The 23,969-nt window shown below is 40.1% G+C and overlaps 1 protein-coding gene across 1 annotated transcript in view; it reads right to left on the bottom strand.

Annotated features, from left to right (window-relative positions):
• LOC120540414 (inter-alpha-trypsin inhibitor heavy chain H3-like) overlaps positions 1-23,969 on the bottom strand; it is a 59,393-nt gene that overhangs the window by 20,345 nt on the left and 15,079 nt on the right. The window contains exons 7-14 of the mRNA XM_039771147.1: positions 22,463-22,573; positions 22,183-22,311; positions 21,912-22,028; positions 17,767-17,935; positions 8,459-8,584; positions 5,408-5,589; positions 1,842-2,027; positions 445-584 (exon numbers count right to left, since the gene is read on the bottom strand). Coding sequence (XP_039627081.1) covers positions 445-584; positions 1,842-2,027; positions 5,408-5,589; positions 8,459-8,584; positions 17,767-17,935; positions 21,912-22,028; positions 22,183-22,311; positions 22,463-22,573 — 1,160 coding nt within the window. The remainder of the gene's footprint in view (positions 1-444; positions 585-1,841; positions 2,028-5,407; positions 5,590-8,458; positions 8,585-17,766; positions 17,936-21,911; positions 22,029-22,182; positions 22,312-22,462; positions 22,574-23,969) is intronic.

Raw genomic sequence — 23,969 nt, 5'->3', positions numbered from 1 at the left:
CAAGATCATATCTACTCTTCAATAAAACAAGAACTCTTTAATGGAAACTTGTCGACAGTCACAACACTGTCTATTTTCTTTCTAAATTTTAACATTTGCTGCGTTAGGACACTGAAGTCATAGGTGGCAATTCAGCCTGTAGTCATCCTAGTTCAGCTGTTGCTTCACAATCCATCCATCCACCCATTAATCAACCCGCTATATCCTAACTCTGCTGGAGCCAATCCCAGTCAACACAGGGCGCAAAGCAGGAAACAAAACCTGGGCAGCGCCAGCACACCACAGTTGCTTCACAATGACTTAACATAATTACCTAGTTGTTCAGCCAATAAATATAATCTTATCACTGTCATATAACATGGAATCATTAAACAAATGATTCCCACTCCAGAAAAGCAAACACTCCTTCTGAACAAGTCACCACACTGGTCTTTAATGGCTCACCGCTTCTCCAGGAGTTGCTCGATGGTAAGGTAGGCCCAGAGTCGCTCCGTGTACTCTCCAAATATATATTGCTGGCTTTTGAAGGCCTCTTCATTCTCGGCTATTTTGGTTTCAAGCTTCAAATTTTGTTTTCCTAATATCTGTTAAAGAATTGATAAAGGTACTTAATAAAAATGCTCCAAACCACAATTTGAGATATGCTGTTAAAAGACAATGTCACTGCATAATGTTAGAATAGATTAGATAAACCTGATTAATTCTAAAGGGAAATTTAGATGCATACAGAAGCAGAAACATAAAAAACAAAGACACAAATTCACAGGGCTAATAATACAGTTAATTAATAGAAAGATGAGTAAATAAATAATAAATGTGTACAGTATTATGCACAAATAGCAACTTGAACTAAAGAGTATAAGTGATTTAGTCTGGGGCATCAGTAGGTAGCTCTGAATTGCCTGATAGCAGTGGGCAGTGAAGACCCCCAGAAGCACTTCTTAGCACACCGTGGTGGAATGAGTCTGTGTTAAAACTGTTTCAAGAGAGCGCCACCTACAGGGGATTTTTTCATGATGGGATCTAATTTTGCCATCATCTTCTTTTCCACAGTAGCTTCCAGTGTGTCCAGGCTTTTCTGATAAGTTTTTTCAGGAATTGTGCTTCTTTTGAGCTCAAGTTTCTTCCCCAGGAGACTGTGGTGTAGACCACCTCACTGGCCACTTTGGACTGATAGAACAGAAGCTTCCTGAACACATCAAAATGCTGGAGTCTCCTCAGGAAGTCCAGTCTGTTCTGACCCCTGTACAACGCCACTATGTTGTCAGACCAGCCCAGTTTGTTGTACATGTGAACCAACAGGTCCTTGTAGCCCTGCACCACTTCCACGTCCTCCCCCTGAATGGTGGCTCATTTCCAAGTCTCTTTGTCCATCTCCAATTTTTTTGCCTTGCTGATGAGCAAGGTCTAAGTGGTTTTCCCTGCAGCAGATGACAAGGTTCTTTACAACCTTCCAGTACTCTAACTTTTCTCCATTATTAATGTAGCCTATGATAGAAGAGTCACCTGAGAATTCCTATTAGGTGGCAAGTGCTGGTATTGTGCTGGACATATGTTGTATAGAGAATGAACAAGAAGGGAGACAGCACAGTCCCCTAAGGTGCTCCAGTGTTCTGACACTCAGTCTCACAAACTGCTGTCAGTTGGTCACATAGTCCGCCATCCAGAAGAATGCGTCAAGATGCAAGGCCTTATACCCATCTCACTTTCCTGAAGTGTCACCAGCTCATGTTTTGTGACAATTACACAAGTTCATTTCATTGGGGAAAGGCTGGGGCTCATCCACACACGTTACCAGTGGCAAAGAGCAGCAAAGAAAAGAATAAACAGAGGCCACATACCCCTGAAGCACTGACATCCACAGAAAAGTCTTGCAGGTCGTTGTCGGTAATGTGACCTGCTACGATAATCTCTGAACCGTTGTAGTACTGCCTGAAAGTGTTCTCAGTCAGGTCAGTGATAGCATTTTCAGGATACTGCATTTGAATTTTGGAAAGCAGCGGACTGGCAACTTCATCATAGAAACCCTGTAAAGAAAGATAGGCAGGTGGGTAGGGGGACTTTTATTATCCTAAAGGGAAATTTGTTTGCAGAAGGAAAGTATAAAACAAAAGGACATTGTTACACAAACATAAAGACAATAAGCCAAGATACAACATATGACAACCAGTGTTAAAATTCAGCACTTACACCCATAAGTGTATAAGGAATAGGGAATTACTGTATGATCTTTAGTGGTGCACGGTAAGAATTCAGAACTCAGCAGGATCCCTACCACCTCTAGAACTCAAAACACTTATACAGACTAATAACCCAATTGTGCTTCACTCACTCAGAATATGGAACCAAAGTAGAAAGCATTTTAAGACGGAGAAGCTTTTACCTGTGGCACCTCTGCAAGAGAACCACCTCTTTCAACCTTCGCAAACATATGCAGTTTTTAATATCTGGAAAAAATTTGGAATTAACTTGCTTAGAGATCTTTATGTAGACAACGTCTTTGCATCCTATGAACAATTACATTCCAAATTTAACATTCCAGCTACACATTTCTTTCACTATCTTCAAATTAGGACCTAACTATCTTCAAACAGAACCTTCCCGATTTTCCTCATCTTGCACCCCCATCCATGCTGGAAAAAATATTGCTCAATTTCAGGGACTCAGGCACCATTTCTGCAATATATAAAATTATTTTACAATCCCTCCCTTTCAAAGATCCAAGAGGACACTGGGAAAAAGATCTCTCAATTAATATATCAGAAAAGGAGTGGAAAGTAGCAATGCAGAGAATTCACTCGAGCTCCATATGCGCAAAAGCATACAATTATTCAACTCAAAATTATATATCGAGCACATCTGTCTCGACTAAAACTCTCCAAAATGTTTCCAGGGCAAGATCCAACCTGCGAACACTGCAATCAAGTCACAGCCTCACTAGTTCACATGTTCTGGGCCTGCACCAAATTAACATCATTCTGGACAAAAATTTTTTATTTACCTCTCAGACAGCCTTGGACTCACAATCCCTCCTAACCCATTAACAGCTGTGTTTGGGGTTCTTCCAGATGGGTTTAAAGTGGAGAAACACAAACAAACTGTGATGGCATTCACTACACTTTTGGCACACAGACTTATTCTGATAAACTGGAAGAACCCAAACTCTCCACTTTTAAGTCAGTTGGAAACTGATGTGTTATACTATTTGAAATTGGAAAAAATCAAATACTCAGAGGATCTGTACAGACTTTTTTCAAAACATGGCAGGATCTAATCAGTAATATTTTAAAATAAGCTCATAAAGCACAGATGAAGCAGTTATTTCTGTATTTCTTTTTCTTCTCTATTCATTTCTATCGGCTTATCAAACTTATCAATTTAGGTATGTTTATAAGCCTTAAGTTTTACTCCGTTGGCCTTGCTCTCTCTCTCAGGGGTGGGGGTCGACTTGTTCTCAATCCTACTTTTTGTAAAAATTGATTGATTTGTATGGAATGATTGCAATAAAATTAGTAAAATTAAAAAAAAAAAAAAAATCAGCACTTACACCCATAAGTGTATAGGGAGTAGGGAATTACTGTATGATCTTTAGTGGTGCACGGTAAGAATTCAGAACTCAGCAGGATCCCTACCACCTCTAGAACTCAAAACACTTATTGGTATTGAATTAAAAGAGCTCGTAAATCTGTTGATTTTTATCTTTGGGAACCTGAATCCTCAGCCTGATAGCAACAGACAAAACTGAGGAAAAAAAGGGCTGCTTCTTTGTGATACAACAGCATGGCACGTGTGCTGCTCATTTTAACGCATTGTCTGAATATTAAAACCAATGACACTTGATGGTGATATCCTCCATCCCAAACTTGTCATTAAATAAATTGAACCCTACGATGGGCTATTCCTCAATTTGATATCCACTCCTTCAGTTTACTCTGAGGGTTTATTTTTATCCAACACATCAGTGGGGCTTCTGCGGCGCTCCAGCCACTCTTCTTTATTACATCTCGTCTTCTCATGCTTGAACTCAATTGTGTCTCCTTCGTCATCGTTAGGTTTCATATTCTTGGGTTTCTTTATTTATATCTTCTTTTCATTTCTCTTTTGAATCCTCTTATGCTTTTGTCACCCATTTAAAGGTGTATACTTCAGTCTTTTTACTGTGATTTGTTTTTAACGTCAATGTATTTCTTTTATTATTGTATTCCTTGTTTGCTTGTTATATATAATTTTAAACTATTTCTCTGGTGTTCTCTCTCTCTCATGTTTTGGTACTGTTTATACACACTGTTTATTTTCACTGTAGTGCGTCAATTGCTATCTCTATTTTTTGTATTTCAGCTTCATTATTGTTTGTAATAACTGGTTCTGCTTACTATCCCTATGCTCTTTCTTTGCAGTACTTGTGTAAGCAGCATATCTCTCTATATATAAAATCCAAAGTCTGCCTGTCTATCCATTTGTCCACTTTTCACAAGAGAAGTACTTAACGGATTTAGATCTTTTTTTTTTTTTCTGTAATTTGCTTGAACATCCTGGTTGATTTTGCGACTTCTCTCATCAGGCTAAGTATCATAGTTCTGTTGCAGTACCGATTTATTTGTGTGAATCCAAGGGAGATGCAGCGAGGGGCCTCCTCACTTACGTGCCAGCCTCGGGGCATCCTCCTTACCTCCGCTTAGCTAGCGAATGAGAGAACTACTTAACGGATTTAGATTGGGTTTTTTTCTAGAATTTGTTTGAACATTCTAGTTGATTTTGCGACTTCTCTCATCATGCTAAGAATCATAATTTGCTCGTAGGAGCAATATGTCATGCGCTATACTGAGACAGAGGCTGAGTGTGACGTCAGGAGTGTCCTTTTTCACTAATACGTGGGTGGAGCCCCGGGCCATGGCTAGTATTGGATATTATTCAGTGACAGTTGTTAGATTAACACTGTTGTTCAGTTTTTTTTTAATACTAAGATTCCCAAATCAAACTATAAAAGAAAATGTAACAACAAATTCAATATAATACTTATAAAAGAGTATCAAAACAGTTACATCTATTTAAAAGAAATTGAGTATTCCTGGAAAGAAGACACATTTGATAATCACTTAAAGAGATAAATGTCTGTTTGAAGGATCATTACAACACAATTATTTCTTATAATGTCTAAAGGGTTCCAACAGAATAGAATCAAGAATTGAGTTATTTTCACAGCCTTTTCATTTTGTTCCACTGCAAACCAAAGAAATGCATGTATGCGTGACAAATTTTATAGTATCAATACATTTCAGGAAGAACGGTGCATTAATTGAATAAAATGTAAGGGTACCAATATTTTTAGCCACGTCTGAGAAAGCTGCATTCTAATGTTTCAGAGTGGGGTGGACCTGAGAGCGTCACCTTCATGTCACTTTATTACCTGAATCTGCAAGGATGCATCTGATTTTTCATAAATTCTTCTAGCAACGCCAGAGTTTTCTAGGGCCAGTTTTTCAAGGAAATTAAAATCAAGATATTCTCCAAACCCAAGGCAGTACAAGTTTATCTCCCCAGCAATGGCGTTCTTTATATTCTCTTGGATTTTATTCTTGTTGACTTCTCCTACAATAAAAAACAGGGTTGTGAGGTTGGTGCTAGCATGTTAATATGACATGTCCACAGCCTGCAAACACACAACTCTTTATGAATGTCAGTTTGTCACTTGGTTTACAAAAGGGGCTGCAAGGATTTTTTGTGAAACATGAAAAACTCTTTGAAAAGATTGTGTGACGAAGAGAGATTATCTCTGAACCCTAAAGCAGTTAACTCTTCTACTTATATTATGAGAATGGAATTTAGGAAAACACTCAAACATCAATCGTCACAACACTCAGCTTTCTTTACAGGGTTGCAAGGAGATGGAATATCTGAAGTCGGTACTGGGAACAAGACTGGAGTGGGCCTTAGATGAACCACCGCACCATTAAAGAACAGTGACGCTGTATAAGAAGATCAGACTGCACTTGCTAAGGAGACTGAGGTCTTTTGATGTGTGATGTACTGGAAATGTTCTACAGTACTACTCCATAGTAGGCAGTTTGGTGGTCTACGCTTCAGTCTCCTGGTAAAGCAACTTGAACTCAAAATTAGATGCCATCATGAAAAATCCTCTCTATCCCCTCCACTTTTAGCACCTCAGGGTGGTAAGGAGAACCTCTGGAGGTATTTTCTGCCCACTGCTATCAGGCAACCCAATGCTTCCTCCCAGGGCACTTGTTAAGTTTATTTTGAAATACCATTTTGAAATATCTGAACCATATAGATTTCATTATTTACTAATTTATTTGCTCTTTTTTATTTACATATCGTGTGAAGGACAGGATGCCCCTGCTGCTTATGTTCCGGGGGAGCCACCATGGGCAGTCCAATATCTCCCCCGGGACACTTGGTGGCAGCCTCCCTGGCCGACGGTGATTCCCCAACCGCCGCAGGGCTCCATGGGAGATGGAGTCCTCCACAGCTTGGTTGGGGCCCGGGGTGGCTGCTAGGGGGGGCTGCCTGCTTCCCACAGCCCGGCTGGACGAGTCTTCATCCCCACCCAGAAGTGCAATTAGGACCAGGTGGTTAAACACCTGGAACGCTTCCAGGTGGGCTATAAAAGGGCCCAGCCACCACCACTTGAAGAGCCAGAGTTGGGAGGAAGGAGACGTGGTGGTAAAGGAAGGAAGAGAACTGTTTTGTGCTGGTGTTTTGGGGACTGTGTTTGGGCTGTGTGGCACGGGGAAGACGTGTCCCACAGCCGAAAAAAAATAAAGTATTTGTGTTTTTTTATACATGCCTCTGTGTCCATCTGTGCCGGGTCAGGCGCCTATATAGCGCCTTTGTTACAATCGATTGATTGATTTGCTGTATTATTTGTACTATGAGTCTGTATCCTTGTTTTTATGTTTCTGCTGCTGTATGCATGTGAACTTCACCAATGGGATTAATGAAGTTTATCTAATTACAGCAGCCTAAACGAGAGTAGTAATCCATTTTTCATTCTAACGTAGAAAACTAGTTATAGCATCTTCATTTAGAAATTCCTCTTATTGGGTGTCTACATTGGCTTACACTTTACACTTCAAGTTACTTTACAATTGAAAAACAGCAAGTAAGGATATACAAGCAAAGGGGAAATGAAATGAACAAGAAACATTAAATCTTCACATGTAGGCAGTGTGCAGTGCTTCATAGACCGAGGTGGAGACACAGCTGGATTTTTATAGATAAACTCATGATAGATACATCATAACTCGGGGCCCTAGCCATTAGAATCACCCTCCATTATAAACTTCACCATTATGTAGCCACACTTTGGAAACCACTGCTCTAGACCAAGTAATGCTGCATAGCCATGTGTGAAACTCACAACAATGAACAATTACCAAAAATATGTCAAATGTGGCAAGTGATGGAGATGGAAGAAATGGCACATATGCTTGGATGCTGACATGCAGTACAAAACTGAAGGCAGTAAAAGGATTATAAGCACACACAAATCTAAAGATCATTTGTTATGCAGATTATCCATACTGGAGTTTCAGGTTTGTGTTTATTATTATCTTCATATTCACTGCATTCATCTCCACTTGTTGTGTGGCTTTATATTAGTTGAGAAGAGATTCTAAAATATGAAAATGTAAAGTGTCATCCATGAGCTGTACACAGATATACGGACACCTGCATGTCACACATGTCATTCACAAGTCAATGACAAAAAGACAGTTAAATGTAAATATTAACATGTTTCTAGACCTCTTGGAATTGTAGCAGAGAAGAAGACATGATAAGGTGAAAATGGTAACTTGTATAACCCCCAGGACATGAAAGCTTTTGCTACAAATGCCACTGTGATGTCTGTGGTTAAATGCAGTGTGTGAAAAGCACCCTGAAGTCACCGAGTTAGACCACCTTGAGAGCTCTCTCATATAAATAGTGAGAACAGTAGGTATGAGGAAACAGTTTACATCAGAAAACCTAGAAAAAAAGGATGGAAGAACATCTTCATTTTGCATCTTGGAATATCACTAGGCATTGAAAAAAATAATAAAATTTTACTTTAGGAGTAATTTGCATTGTTAAATAGTAAAGTAATATGAATAAAACATAAACACTGTTCTTACCTCGAAATATTTTGCTTGCTTAAATTTTAATCAGTGTGACATATATTTTTGTAAACATGTTTCAGAAATTGAAATCAAGCTTGTTTCTCCTGAGTAGTAAATTATAACTTAAAGTTTTGTATATAAGAATAATTTGTATTCCATCAAACTATATTGCTTTTGGTTTATTGTTTTTTTAAATTTTGCAAAATGTAAAAAAAACAATAAACCAAAAGCAATATAGTTTGATGGAATACAAATAATATAATATAATATAATATAATATAATATAATATATTTTTTTACTTGTCAGTCTTATACTATAGAAATAAAAGAAGGAGCCCAACCTGACGTGGGGTCGCCATCAGTCAACAGGATGATCATAGAGACACTGTTTTCTGGAAGCTGTTGCATTTTCCTGCTGTCCTTCAGGATGTTTACAGCATCTAAGATTGCCTCATTGATGTCAGTGCCTGAAACAGAAAGTCAAGTGTAGAAATTAAATTGAAAACCAACTGAACTCATCTTCTGTCCCTCTTTTTTTCATATTGGCTTTGTTGTGTCATCCTTTTTAAAACCTGCTTTAAAAAGACCTACAATTGCTGTGTGCGATTTAGAAAAAATCTGCTACATCATTACACACTAAGGTCTGTGGGTCCAGTCCCTTAGAGCAATCTGATTGGTGAGTCAAGCATTGGGGATAAAACAAAAGAGGCAAGTGTAAGACACACAAGGAAGGGAAAAGGCATATGAGGCCTGCTGAGAGAGAATCACCTTCAAAGACGGGAAGTATAAAATTGGACAGGAGGTGAGAAAGGTGCCTCAAAAATAATGACAGAGTCTGAGAAGCAGGCTTCATGGGAACACGCTTGAGAGATGGAGCGCCAGTGAAGAGTGATTCTGACATGCAAATACAGACCAAAGGCACTGAAAGAACACGTAGGGCAAAAGATAGCAAATTGTTTTAGATTATTCTATTACCTGTCTTCAGTAAGTACAATGGCTAATTCATTATTCATTCATTAATAAAGACACCATACATTCGTCAAACTAGTGGTAACTGCCTGGCTGGCATTTTCTATGCATGCTGTAAAAAGCCGCTCTGTGTGTGCACTTCTGCTAAACAGACATTATACCCTGGGTTTATTCTTTCAGGCCTGTTCAAGATTATATTCTAGGTTTATGGTATTTGGACTATATTGCGAATAGATATATCCACTTTGTTCCCTTCTGTGCTGCTGCTGCTTGGGGGCTTGTTTTGTTCTGGACTTTCTCTATCTCTACGCATGTCAGAGGACTAGGACTTCGTGAAGTGTGATCTAGCCTTACTTGGGAAGGCAAAATGAGGGAGCTGGGGATCTGGGGGAGGAGAGAAAGAGAGCAAGCTATTAATGATCTATCCTTTTTATCCCCACAATTGTAAGTGCGAACACAACAATAGGCTTCATAGCCATAACTCCTGGCAATACTGGAAATTAAGGTTAAAGCTATCATAAATAATAATCTACTACCTTAATTACTATAAAATGACAACAAAAGTTCAGAAGCAATCTCTCTATGACCAAACAGTTAACTTTGTGAGATGGAATGCCAAACATCTCAATCACAAATTAAAGAAGAAGAAAGTATTCTCTCACCTAACAGGTCTAAATGCCATGATAGTATTTGCTACAGGAGACTCTCTTAATCATCCATCCATCCATTTTCTAACCCGCTGAATCCGAATACAGGGTCACGGGGGTCTGCCGGAGCCAATCCCAGCCAACACAGGGCACAAGGCAGGAACCAATCCTGGGCAGGGTGCCAACCCACCGCAGCTCTCTTAATCAGAAAAGATCAATTTCGTTTGCAAAGCGATCAGACTGGCCAAATATTCCACTCCAGCTATAGAAAGAAAACTAGAGGTGTGGGAATCTTAACTCATAGAACAATTTCATTTGCAGTATCAGATGTATCTGATCCTGAAGGTTGATATGTGATGGTGATGGATAATTTATTTAATTTTAAAGTGATTTTGATAAATACCTACGCACCCAATGTGGATGATAGAGACTTCATCCAAAATGTATTTGCATCCATCTAACTTGAACACTCATAATCTATACTAATAAATGGCAAAGCCCTCACTGATTGACTGACTGACTGTGGGTAGAAGGCTGAAATTTGGCAGGCTCATTCCTTACAGCTTACTTACAAAAGTTGGGCAGGTTTCATTTCGAAATTCTACGTGTAATGGTCATAACTGGAAGGTGTTTTTCTCCATTTACTGTAATGGAGTTGAGCTCGAAAGCCATGGGGGCGGAGTTTTGTGTGACATCATCACGCCTCCCACGTAATCACGTGAACTGACTGTCAACGCAGTGCGTAGAAAACCAGGAAAACCTCCAAAAAGCGCTGAAGAAAACATGCATTATATAATTGAGAAGGCAGCGAAACAATAAGAAGCGAGCGAGTGACATATACTACCATATTCACGAGTGCTGCTACTCGGAAAGAAAGCACGGTGTAAACCTAAACTTTAAATTAAGTTCATAGACAGGCTGCCGCTGGCGTTTCACATGCCCACGGGTAATGCGGGATACAAGTTTAATGAGAGGACGCAGGATATAAACGAGAGTTTTGATCACTTTGTAACTAAGTTAAAATTGCAGGTGAAGGGGTGTGCTTATGCAAATTCCGAGACTGTGTTTGTGGGGGATTGACAGTTAAGGCGGGTGGGGGAGTCACGTCATCATCACCCCTCCCATTTACCTCATTTCGCTCTGAGCTGAGCTCCGCGGCTAACGCCGTCTTTCGAAGAAACTTCGTCACACTGCCACCAAATACTCACAGAGAAATCCACAAGATAATACACACGCTGTCTCTAGAGTTTCTCCACACTGAATCCTCCAGGCACTACTTACAAAAGGTTACATTGCCAATCGTGTTACGTTATTTTTAAAATCTTTACTTTTCTTAGCACAAGCACAGCTGAGAAGCTTCGATGCATGTGCTTCATAACGCATTAAAAAATAATGCATTTAATCACACTTTGCATTCCAAGCAAAGGGGAACTTTTGTCAAAGCATGATTTCCTGGTACACAGATTACATTGATCAGTGCATCCCTATTCATTTTACCCTCGCACCACCTTAGTTTGAGAAGAAGTATAAAAAAATATAAGGTTAACACAGAAAAACAGATCACCAATTCAAGCTTTATGAATAATCTATTCGCCATCAATAATTGTTTTGGTAAAGCCATACTCAGTGTAATCCTCCTTCCATTTTATAATTTTTCCGCCACTAGCCATGATTAAATGAACGGTAAAAAGTAAGAGCGAGGGTGACTTATTTAGGCAGGCATATATATGACAGCAATACTCATGACAATGTCAATCATGTTACGTTATTATTAAAATGTTTCCTTTTCTTTTCATTACTTCTTTAACACACTACTTCTCTGCTGCGAGGAGAGGGTATTTTGCTATATATATATATATATATATATATATATATATATATATATATATGAATGACCTCCAAAGAGCGCTGAGACTTTTGATATCGTGAACGTGTCTGCAAAAACTGGGGTCTCCTGCCCAGCGAAAGTCGAGCAGCTGGCGCGTGTGCATAGCTGTGCCGGCCTTTGAGACGCTGACTGCGCTTCTGCCTTAAGTCAAAGTGAGCACTTTTAATTTTTTTCATCCTCCCCCTGAGCTATAGCCCAGACAAGTGCAAACACGGGACCCCTTTTCTACACCGCTGCAAACTAATATTAAGGCGATTCACACTTTCTTTTCAACGTATACGATTATGAGGTCATCAGCTCGGATTATGAAGACACGCACACGAGTGGAGGACTGACAGTGCCATCACAGCCGATTAATGGCAAGAATGTCTCACCAGTCTACACAAGACCCACTATGACTGTCCCAAAAAGCAATCATAACATCAGCGAACACATCTCTCTATACTATATAAAAGAATAAGGCAACTTTCCTTTCTTTACACCTTTTATCCCAAACCAAAGCCTTTCTCTCTTAACACTGCAGAGGACACAAAACTAATTTTCTTTAATTGCTGGTAATGCCGGTAAGGCACATTACCAGAGGCAGAAATTTGAACGTTCACATAGAAAATGTAATTTCTATACCACAACCGTCGTGTAGCGCCTTTCAAAAGGGATCTACTACCGAGAGATGATCCATATATATTTTAGCTGCTGTTAGTACTACTTACCTGTTGTGTTACACCGTCTTTAAAATGTAGTTTACCCGCAACCACTCCAGTAGTGCTCAATGTACCTGTACTTCTTAAAACATTAATGTTTTACTGTTTAATAACTTATAGACTACATTTTATTATTTTTCCCTTGCACTCAGTGACCAAAGCTATACAGACACATATAGACACATACATATATATACACATATATATACCTGTATGTATGTTTGTATGTATGTGTATATATATATACACACACACACACACACACACATACATACATACACACACATATATATAATTTGTGTATGTGTGTGTATATATGATGCAGATAGGTATGTGTATATATATGTATGTATATATATATATAGTATATGTCTATATGTATATAGATATGTATATATTTATATATATATGAAGATATGTATGTGTATATATGTATATGTGTATGTATATATATGTATGTGTACAAAGTATATATATATATATATATTGTGAACGCTGGTCCCGGCACAGACAGACGGAGAACATATTTTGCACCCACACACCGTTTATTTACACTATATACAATTTCACAAAAGTCACGTGCACTCACGAACCCCAGTGCTGCTGGCACTGAATCCGCCAAAGTCCAGGGCCCACAGTTTCTGTGCCTTGCTTCCTGGCCGCCTCCGGTCCTCTCTCAAGCTCCGTCGTACTGCCTCCTGACTTCCACCCCTGACTGGAGGGAGGCGGCCCCTTTTATGGGAACCCGGATGGGCTCCAGCTGCTTCCCGGCACTTAACGGTGGGCACACCCTGTGTGGCGGAAGTTCCGGCTGCGCACCCGGAAGCCGTCCATGTCTCCCCGGTCGTCTTCCCCCCGGCACTTCCTGGTGTGGCGGAAATGCCGGGCTCCCGAGATAAACAGGCACTGGGGCGCCGCCTGGCGGTGGCCACGGGTCCCTACAGGGCTGGGCTTCAAAGCCCTCTACCCGAGGCCCCCTGCATAACCAGGACGGACGCCCCCAATCGGTCTGGAGGAGGCACACGCCCTCCTTTGGTCCTCCAAGGCATCCCGGCCGGGCTCCAGCCCCGGCCGAGGACCACACGGGATAAACCAGCATCGGGGTGCCGCCTGCCGGTGACCACGGGCCCCTAAAGGGTAGGGCTTCCATGCCCTCAACCCGTGGCCCCCAACAGAACCAGGACGGACGCCCCCTCGCGGTCTGGAGGAGGCATAAGCCCTCCTCACGTCCTCCTGGGCGTCCCGGCTGGGCTCCAGCCCCAGCCGGACCACTATATATATATATATATATATATATATATATATATATATATATATATATATATATATATATAGAGAGAGAGATAGAGAGAGAGAGAGAGAGAGAGAGAGAGAGAGAGAGAGAGAGAGAGAGACTCAAACCCATTATGACAGCAGCAATCCAAGCTGTGAGAAAACAGTAAAAAGGAGGTGTGTCAGATGTCGTGGTACATTTTCTGATGCAGCTAGACGAAAACAACTTTGTGATGCTGCCGCCAAATACACAAAACAATTACTTTGACAATCATGTTACATTATTTTAAAAATGTTTATTTTCTTTTTCATAACTTCTTTAACACACTACATCGCTGCGAAGCACGGGTATTTTGCTATATATATATATCACAGCGACACTCATAACAGTGACAAAACAATTACATTAACAATCATGTTACGTTATTTTAAAAATTTTTCCTTTTCTTTTTCATACCTTCTTTAGCACACTACTTCTCCGCTGCGAAGCCCGGGTATTCTGCTATAATATATATAAAAATAATTTTAATTAAGTTAGCTCCCCTTTTATTAACAACATTTATAGAAGCCAGAGACAACAAAATTCGACCTCAAAGTTTTTGCCAAGCATTAATTAATGTTTTTCCTAAGAAAAATAAGACTTATTACAATTTGCAATATACAGACCAATCTCACTTCTGAATAATGATGTTAAGATACTCTCCAAATTTCTAGCTGGAAGGACTGAGAAAGTGCTCCCTTCAGTAATATCACAAGAACAAACTGGATTTATTAAAGGTAGACACTTAGCTTCCAATCTTCAAAACCTATTTAAAGTAATATACTGTATTCACCCCTAAAGTCTAACACACCAGAGATCTTATTATCTTTGGATGCAGAAAAAGCATTTGATTTGGTTGAATGGGACTACTTGTTCATCACATTTCATAAATTTGGGTTTGGCCCGAACATATGTGCATGGATTAAACCGCTGTATACCAGTGCAACATTATTTTAGATTACTTCAATCTAAAATTCAGTACTAGACATGGATATTCCTCGTCATCACTGCTATTTGCAATAGGCATTGAGCCATTGGCTGTTCACTTTCTAAATGCATCAGAGATAAAAGGGATTGTCAGAGAAGGACTTGAACAGGAAATATCACTATATGCAGATGATATGATACTGTATATATCAGACCCACAAAATTCTGTGCCTGCAGCCCTAACTACACTAGCATAATTTCAAAAGATATCTGGAATCAAAATGAATTTGAATAAAAGTGTTCTTTTTCCAGTGAGTTATCTAGCAAACAATATTAGATTGTCCCAGCTGGCAGACAAGCATTGTACGATCTCAAACAAGCACTCAGTTAGAGAGGACAGCCTAGACAGATCTCGAGGCTTCAGAGAAAACAATTATTGTCAACATAAGAATGATACGAAACACCCTCAAAAGATCATATGATGTGTGCCAAAGGTAAAATGCATAAAGAAAATGAAATCGGGCCAAGAATATGTCCCTGAGGTACACTACAGGTGAGGAGTGCAACAACAGGAGAGTGGCGCCCATCCAAAAAGTAAAACGTCTACCCATTAATTAAGAGGAAAACCAGTCCAAGGCAGACCCAGAAGTGCCTACACAACAACTAAGTCTGTTTCTAAAAAATATTGTGGTCCACAATGCTGAAAACAACACTCAGGTCAAGAAAAACAAGTACCAGTTAGAGTCACAACTCCATATTAATGCCCATTGTTTTGGAATCATATGTCCATCCTATTCCGCAATGTGAACAAAGCAATGGTCAAGCAGTGATCTAAGGTTAAATAAAACTGTCCCTTTTGGACAGCTCTGTTACATTAGACAGGGTGGTCCACCCACTGTAAAGCATGCCCTGGATGAATAATATCTAAGATCATCAAAGTAAGAAGGATGATTTTTATGGTCACTCTATGAGTGACTGGAATTATTGTGAACTGGTAAAGAAAGCTGGAGATGATTAGGGTGTTGAAAGATGGTGTCAGTAACTAGCCGAGATCAGAACTAGAACCAAGCAAGCAAAACTAAGGAGGCAAAGCACACTGAGCATCATAAACAGAACAAACCTAAAACAAGAGCCTACTTGAGAAAGCAGCTAACTACTGAGGAATACTGAACTTGCCACATGTTGCCATATTTATTTTAGACTAGCCATCCCCTGGCAGCTCCGCCTGCATAGTAGTGAAATAGGACAAACTTTAAAAATCAATAAACAAAAAGATATCGCTAGGTAAGAGGAGGAAAGGAACACTACTCCTGACGTCACTCTTCACCCTCCCCTTGGCCTGCAGCATCTCTCTCAGATTCTCGGATTAGCGCGAATATGGCGCTCCTGCAAGCGAACTACGATTCTTAGTGCAATGAGATTAGTTGCAAAATCAACCAGAATGTTCAAGCAAATTCTAGAAAAAATCTGATCTAAATCTGTTAATTAGTTCTCTCATTCACTAGCTAACCGGATGTAAGATATGCCCCGAGGCAGGCGCATGAGTAAGGAGGACCATGCCGCCCTCCCATTGGCCAGCTGCATCTCTCTCAGATTTGCGCAAATAAATTGGTACCGCAAGCGAATTATGATACATAGCGAAATGAGAGAAGTCGCAAAATCAAGGGAATGTTCAAGCAAATTATTGAAATAAACCAGATCTAAATCCGTTAAGTACTGTAGTTCTCTCGTGAAAAGCAGACAGACAGACTTTTATATATAGAGAGAAGTAGCAGTGACATCAGTAATTGCAGTTCCCATGCCAATGTGAAAAGGGACATGATGAAGAGCAGCCAGCATGGTGTTCATAACATACAACACCCTCAAAACATAAACAGAAATAAAAATTCAAAAATGAAATCCCTATGTGCAAAAATCCCAAACCAGAGAAAAATACACACATAAAAGTGTCTCAGTGCTACAATTATGAGGTTAATCTCCAGGGTCCTACAGGAATTTCTGTCAAACAAGAAGGTGGTAGAAAGCAACCTTGGGGCAAAATGTGTAGGCCCCACACTTTGTTAAAAAAGGGAGCACTTGGCTTTTTAAATGGGAGTCCAAGCTCAGGTGTGCTCCTGGGTGGTCTCCAGTAGAGCTTTGGTTCTGCTGCCATATACAGCCCAGCTAACCACAACTTGCAAGGGTCTTGCAGGGGTCCTGCAAATGGCTGAGAAAGTCAAGAGTTGGACAAAAGATGAATGTCAGGCAGATAGCAGGGCCAGAGTTCTATATGGAAGAGAAACCAGGAGTGTGGTTGCAACTAGAGGAAGGTCCAATTAGATATCTGAGCTTATGTTGGCATTATCTTTCTGTGTTCCTTTCCTTATCCCTCCTTTAAGGGTCTTTCATTTTCTTTCATTCCAGCTAAATCACATACTATACACATCACGTGGGCCTGTCTACAGCATGGATGCATACACTGGATTCAGAAATTATTCAGACTCTTTCACTTGCTGCACACTTTACTGTGTTGTAAATTTAATTTTAGATGGACAAAATTTACATTTTTGCCCATCAAGCTGTGCTCAATAACTCATCATGACAAAGTGAAAGCTTTTTCAGAAAAGTCTGCAAATTTATTAAAAGCCAAAATCTCTCCTTTCTATAAGTATTCAGATCCTTCACTCTGGCACTCCAAGTTGTGTTCCGGTTCCTCCTGTTTGTTTTAATCCATTTTAAGAATGAAATCCAAGAACAATATGACAATAATGTGTGAAGAAAGTGAAGGCACTGTATGTGGCATGTCTTAACATACTGTAAATATAGCAAGTGTATCTTTGAAGGTGCCGTATTTAGATGAGTACAAATGTAGCACTGAACACATTCTGTTAATTTTGATTATTTGTACAAGTTCAGAACTATTAACCACATCTAGAAATGCAGAAAGGAAAAGCCAAAGACTGTTCCAAATATCTTAGGCATTCCTTTTCACCAAATGGCTATTGTACACGTGTTAGGATTTAACAGCACATGAATTGTTCTATCTTCTAAAGCCAGTGCATTTTTATCACAGTGTTAAGGAAAAAAAAAAAAACTCACTCACAAGGCAGACACTCCTAAATAAAAGTTCATCTGTCATTGTGAAAGTCAGCACAGGTTTTCCACAAACAGAGATAGAAGCACCACGAGATCACGATGGGTTTAAATCCTAGTGTAGGTGACTTACTCCCTCTGGGTTCTATCTTCTTGATAGTCTCTTTGGCTTCCTGGATGTTTTCAGATGTAGCTTTGACGAGGGTCTTTTTCCAGGGCCGAATGTCGTGATCAAACATTATGATATTAAAGTAGTCCTCTCCATGGACATCATCCATAATGACAAGGAGGGCTTCTTTGGTCTAAAAGAAACAACGATTTCATTAGCCAGTCACAAACTCTGAAAACACACCATTATTTCATAAGATATGGAGAATTTGAAGAGCTACTTGAATAGCTTTGAGTATCAACTAAAACTTACTGGAAGAACCTGCAACTGTTAAAAATATCTGAAGCATCGATTGGCATTGCAAGTAACTGAGAACTGAATAAGCGCTGTTTGAATTTCTGCAGAATTCTAATAACGATCAAAATAGTATATCATGCCAGCTGGTTCAGTGGCAACTGGGCGACAGTCAACTTGGCAAAAAGACAACCTGGCGAAAAAACAACTTGGCGAAATACAACTCGGTGACATCCTTTACCAGTTAGGTAATAGCTAGGTTCAAAGAGATTTTTTAATTATATTTAAATGACAACGTGATTTAAAATGTTGAAAATAAATGTATATAATTGACGAACAAACTTTATTCTGCAGATGGAACAAACTCTATCTTACATTATCTTCAGCAACCAAAATTGCAAACCTAACTATTGCCTAACTGGTAAAAGATGTCGCCGAATTGTCTTTTCACCGAGTTGTCTTTTCGCCAAGCTGGTTGTCCCCCAGCTGCCCCTGTACAATGCCAGCTAATGACTTAAAGTCATCATTTTAGCCTGAAAAACTGTAAAAATGATCACAGTCTATAGCACCATCCATAATACTAGGTTTATACAGGGCTCCAAAATCCGTACCTCTCTGCTGTTCTGTTCTTCTCTGCACCACCACCACCTGATCTAAGCACCGTGATGTCCCTACATTGATGGATTAAAGGCCAGAGGTCCACATGACCATCATCATCAAGTTCTTCCACGTGAAGCCTAAAAAGCATGAGGACTGATTGAGATCACTTATGTTAGGTAGAATGCCTAGAGGGGCCTGGGTGGTCTCGTGGCATCAGAACCCTAGCAGATTTTGTTTTTTTTTTCTCCAGCTGTCTGACGTTTTTCTTTTATTTTTTCTGTCTTCCCTGGCCATCGGAGCTTAGTTTTATTCTATGTTAATTAGCATTGCCAAATTTTATTCTTATATTTTGTCTTTTTTTCTCTTTCTTCATCCTGTTAAGCACTTTCAGCTGCATCACTTATATGAAAATGTGTTATATAAATAAATATTGTTGTTGCTTGTTTAAAAATGCAGATTTTTCACCTTTCTTCTGCACTTCCCCAAAACCAAAACACTTCTGAAAATGCAGGCTTGGCGTTGTAATGTGAATGGGTGAAAGTGTAGATTGCTAAAAAAAATGCAGATTTCAATCACATTTTGATTGGTTTGTGCTTATTTCGTGGCTCTTCCTTGATTGGATTCTGCTTTCTTCACGTAAGAAATTCATATCCCAACACAGCAGGCGTTGAGGAGTTGCTTTTCATGGCGCTCATTGTGCTGCTTACTTGTATCTATCTGAATTATGCTTTGCACAGTTTGAATGCTCCATGCTTTGCAGAACAGGTAAATACTTTACAGTTTTGTGATAAATCCTGTGGCTGGCACCATTACAAATACTTCTAGGATTTTTTTCTGCCAATGCATGCAGGCCCAATGTAGGTGAACATCGACGTCAGATGCATTTATGACCATTATAGTGTGGATGGAGATGCTTTGATAAACAATGTAAACAACTGTTTTCTTTTAAAAACTCCATTTGATAGTGTGAACGTGTCCAAAGCCGTTATTAAGTCTCTCCAGCACTGAACAAAGTGGCTCTGGACCCTTGGGTCCAGTTTCAGTTACTCATTTGGTGTTACATGCAGAAAGGGTGTACTTTTGCTTATGCAAATACACCTTTTTTTTTTCTTCAAAGAAGAAATTTCTAAATTTGCTAAAAATTTCATTTAACAGTGGCTTCAAAGAGTGACTGGCTCAGCCAGAATTAGGGAGTATTCGATTCTTAATTGTTAATAACAAAAGGTAAAGGTACAACTGCTGTACTAAATAAGGTGCATGGAATGTAATTGTCCAGTACTCTAAATTATAAAAGTTTCTAGGACGTGTATTTATTAATTGTCATATATTTCAAGGCAGTGAAGCCTGTCCTATTGGTACAGGGTGTAAGGAATCAACCTTGTATGGGACATCAGAATAGCACAGGACACTGCCCCCCAAAAAGTGCATAAGCAACCAACATGCTTGTGGTAGAAGGCCAAAGTGCCTGGAGAAAGGCACAAATACACTGGGAGAACATGCAAAGTTCACACTGGCATTGAAGGGGCCAGGGACTAATGGCAGCTATTTGAATTGTAAGGTATTGGCCTGCATTCCACACCTCAAAAAAAAATTTTTGTCACTTGGCCTGGAGTGGCACAGTGAGCGCTGCTGCCTCACAGATGGGGAACCCGGGTTTGCTTCCCGGGTCCTTCCTGCGTGGAGGTTGCATGTTCTCCCCATGTATGCGTGGGTTTCCTCCCACAGTCCAAAGACATGCAGGTTAGGTGCATTGGCGATCCTAAATTGTCCCTAGTGTTTGCTTGGTGTGTGCCTTGCGGTGGGCTGGCGCCCTGCCAAGGGTTTGTTTCCTGCCTTGCGCCCTGTGTTGGCTGGGATTGGCTCCAGCAGACCCCCGTGACCCTGTAGTTAGGATATTGCAGGTTGGATAATGGATGGATGGGTCACTTGCCCTTCCGCACCACCATAGAAGTCTAAAAACACTTACTGAAATTTTATCAGTCGCTGAGGATGTCAGATTATAGAACTAGAAATCACAGGACATGACAAATTAGGTTACGTTAACCTGGGAGACTTAAGAGGGACCTGAAAATCACCCTCAGTGCCAACTTATTTGAGATTTTCTGTTTGTCATTACATCTTCTGCTGAGGCGCTAAGATTAGTTATAAAATCTGATGACGGAGAGATTACAGAACTCAATCAGTTATGGAGACTAGTTGCAATTAGATTAAAAAAGGCCCAGGCACCCCCAAAACCAGAACATACCATTATCCCAGCAAGCCCATCTGACCGAATTGGCACTCGTTTATATACTCCTTTTATTTTCCTTAATGCTTTCAAAGTTGCAGAATCCATTTTTGCCATTTATTCTTATTCATTTAGCTGTTTTATTGTTGCTATATTATTTTGTCATTGACATTGTCATTTTCTAGGGATATGCCTCTGGGTTGCTGTGAGGTTGCTATGGAGTAACATCCAGGGCTATAAACTGTGTGATGCAGTGAACAATTACACCTTGACCTCTGCCTTATCCACTTTTGTGCAGTAACATAACAAAACATCAACATGTCATGTCAGGACATCCCAAATATTTCCTTCAATCCCTTTTTCTTTCAAGCCCTTGCTGTGCCTTCTGGCCTTGCTCTTTGGTTTGACGATCGTATTTAGATGTTTCAGTAATCCACTGCATCCACTTAACAGTGTCATCTCCAGGCAGAGGAGTAGCTTCAGTGACAGACTTTTGTCACTGTCCTGCTCCACTGACAGACTGAGGAGATCATTCCTCCCCCACACTATGCGACTTTTCAATTCCACCCGGGGGAGTAAATGCTAACATTAATTTTATTTAAATTTTTTTCATTTTTATTACTATTTAATTTAATATTGTTTCTTTGTATCAGTATACTGCTGCTGGATTATGTGAATTTCCTCTTGGTATTAATAAAGTATCTATCTATCTATCTATCTATCTATCTAACAATCTTAGGCCAGTCCGGTTTCTTTGCCCCAGTGGTGTGCCTTCTGCCCTCAGTACAATGCCATCTTCTGGATACACACACCCTAGGAATCTTTAACTGCTGGTGATTATAATTTAAAGAAGATGTTCTAATGAAAGCCAGCAGTCCTTCACCAAAAGCATCTCACAACTTTTCATTGGTTAACATCTTGTCAAATTGGGGTAATCATGTTTTTTACATGACGTGGTCCTCTTCTGCGATGTACACAATAGGTGGTTCCCTGTTCCCCTCCACTCCCATCTTTATAAAATCAGAAAGCACACACACATGTGGATTACCTGCCTTATCTTGTTTCCCCACATGGAACCACTCTCGTCAACCACAAACACGACATCCTTAGATATTTGGGGCAGATTAATTGGAGCAAAGAAGTGAACAAAATATCCATTAACGATCTGAAAGACAGTGGGAAAGGTGGGAAAATGGACATGAGCTCATATCTTATACAAGCAGTTGCTTAAGGGTTCAAATCGGCCTGATCATGGCGTCAGCGGGTCGCAATGTCAGTGCGCTCTTCATGACACGGCAGCTTTTTCCTTCTCTGCATACCTGAATGCTCCCAGCTGACTGCTCCCGGTTCACGTCATATTTTATAATGAAGTCTCCATCAATGAGAGTGGTGTCACAGAAAGGACAGCTCCTCTGTTCCTCCATGGTTGGCGAGAAGAAAATATGACCCTGAAGGATAAAAATATTATGTCATCTGCGTTCAGAGAAATGGGCACCTATGTCATGTTTGTTGATGTTTAAAATGGACCCATCATTCATTTAATCAAACTATTCATGTTGTCCTACAAATCCACGTTTTGGTTTAAAGCGAATACAACACCTTGTTTCCAGTGACGGTCTTCTGAACCAGCGGTAACAAGTCATTCGTTATGAAGGTGCCATGAGCGTCAAGGAAGTGGATGCCTTGGGGTTCATAGATGTCCACATTAATCTACAGAAATGAAGAATTGATTTTAGCACATCTAGGACTCTCCCGCAGGACCGCGCTGGCATTCATTTACTCTTTTAAGAAGGTGGTGCCCCCCCATCGATCCACAATTTAAGTAACAAAAGAATTAGGGTTTGTCCAGCTCCTTCAGCTCCCTGGTCTTTGTAAACACACACCCTGAAATAACACAAAGCGACAAATCTCCTCCAACTAGTCAGAGGCTGCTCAAAGATAAATGAGATACAGGTGGACAACCACACGTGGCCATGTTGTGACCCCTTTATTAGCTAATGGGAAGACTTGTCTATCAGTTAGCATCTGGTGGGTCAACAGCCTGTTCACTCACGAAATAGCGCCAGTCCAGTCAGTAAAATCAGCCCCACAAATGCACTTTGTACATTCCAACTGCTGCCAACCTAAAGCGTCAACTCTGTGGATTCCAGGGAGCAGAACATTAAATGCAAATGATACGATAAATGCAGAGGGAAAAGCTGAATCAAATGTGGGTATGAATTGCACTGGGATGCATAATATGGCAGTAATGTCTGACAAAAAGGATGCCTGAATTACCATCATCTAGTTGATGCAACAGGCTACCCTAAAGAGAGGCAACTCTGCATACTGTAGTGCTCCTGTAAGGGCCATTCCTGTTAAGCTAAAGGGCATGCTATTAACAGATTCTGATTGAAAGGTTTGAATTTAGAATCTATTGAACTTAATAAAAGGATAAGTGTCTGTCTCTCTGGCCGTCCACTTGCAATGTTCCTGTCATTCCAACAGATGGTGCAGTCGAAGCATTTTTGGTGATAAAATACATTGCATTTGTCATTCCAATAGATGGTGCATCTGTAATAAGTACGTAAGCTTAATATGTCACTGTGCTCTATACAAAAACTATTTTTTAAATCCACTCACATGTACAGCTAAAGGCCAGATTTAGCACACAGGGGCTCAGCATTTAGAACTGCTAGGCAAGCATTAAAAGACAAGAAAGGGACAACTACAAAAACGGGCATTGTACTATTTCTGTCTGACAGAGTCAGCATGATATTTTGGATCTTCCTTCCTTGTTTGGAATGGCATGATTTACCTAAGTAGGGGTCTGCACATGAAGAAAGGGTATAAAACCTTGGAACATTGCCCGGCACACCTCTGAAGCCGACGGATGGATGCGAGATAATGTCATCTGATCCTGAAAATTCTTTTAGCGCAGTGACGAAAATGGCAGACTGTATACATTGAGATCCCACTGCAATAATATTCTAGCTATGGCTTCCTCGTCTGTTCCATCCATCCATTATCCAACCCGCTATATCCTAACTACAGGGTCACGGGGGTCTTCTGGTTCTGTTATGCCGTGTAAATTGTTATTAAAGAAAGCTGTTATTTTCTCTTATGT

The sequence above is a fragment of the Polypterus senegalus genome, chromosome 12, assembly GCF_016835505.1.
Source record: "Polypterus senegalus isolate Bchr_013 chromosome 12, ASM1683550v1, whole genome shotgun sequence".
In the NCBI taxonomy this organism is placed as follows: Eukaryota; Metazoa; Chordata; class Cladistia; order Polypteriformes; family Polypteridae; genus Polypterus; species Polypterus senegalus.
The sequence above is the reverse complement of the archived record's forward strand: the minus strand, read 5'-3'. Positions and strand labels throughout refer to the sequence as shown.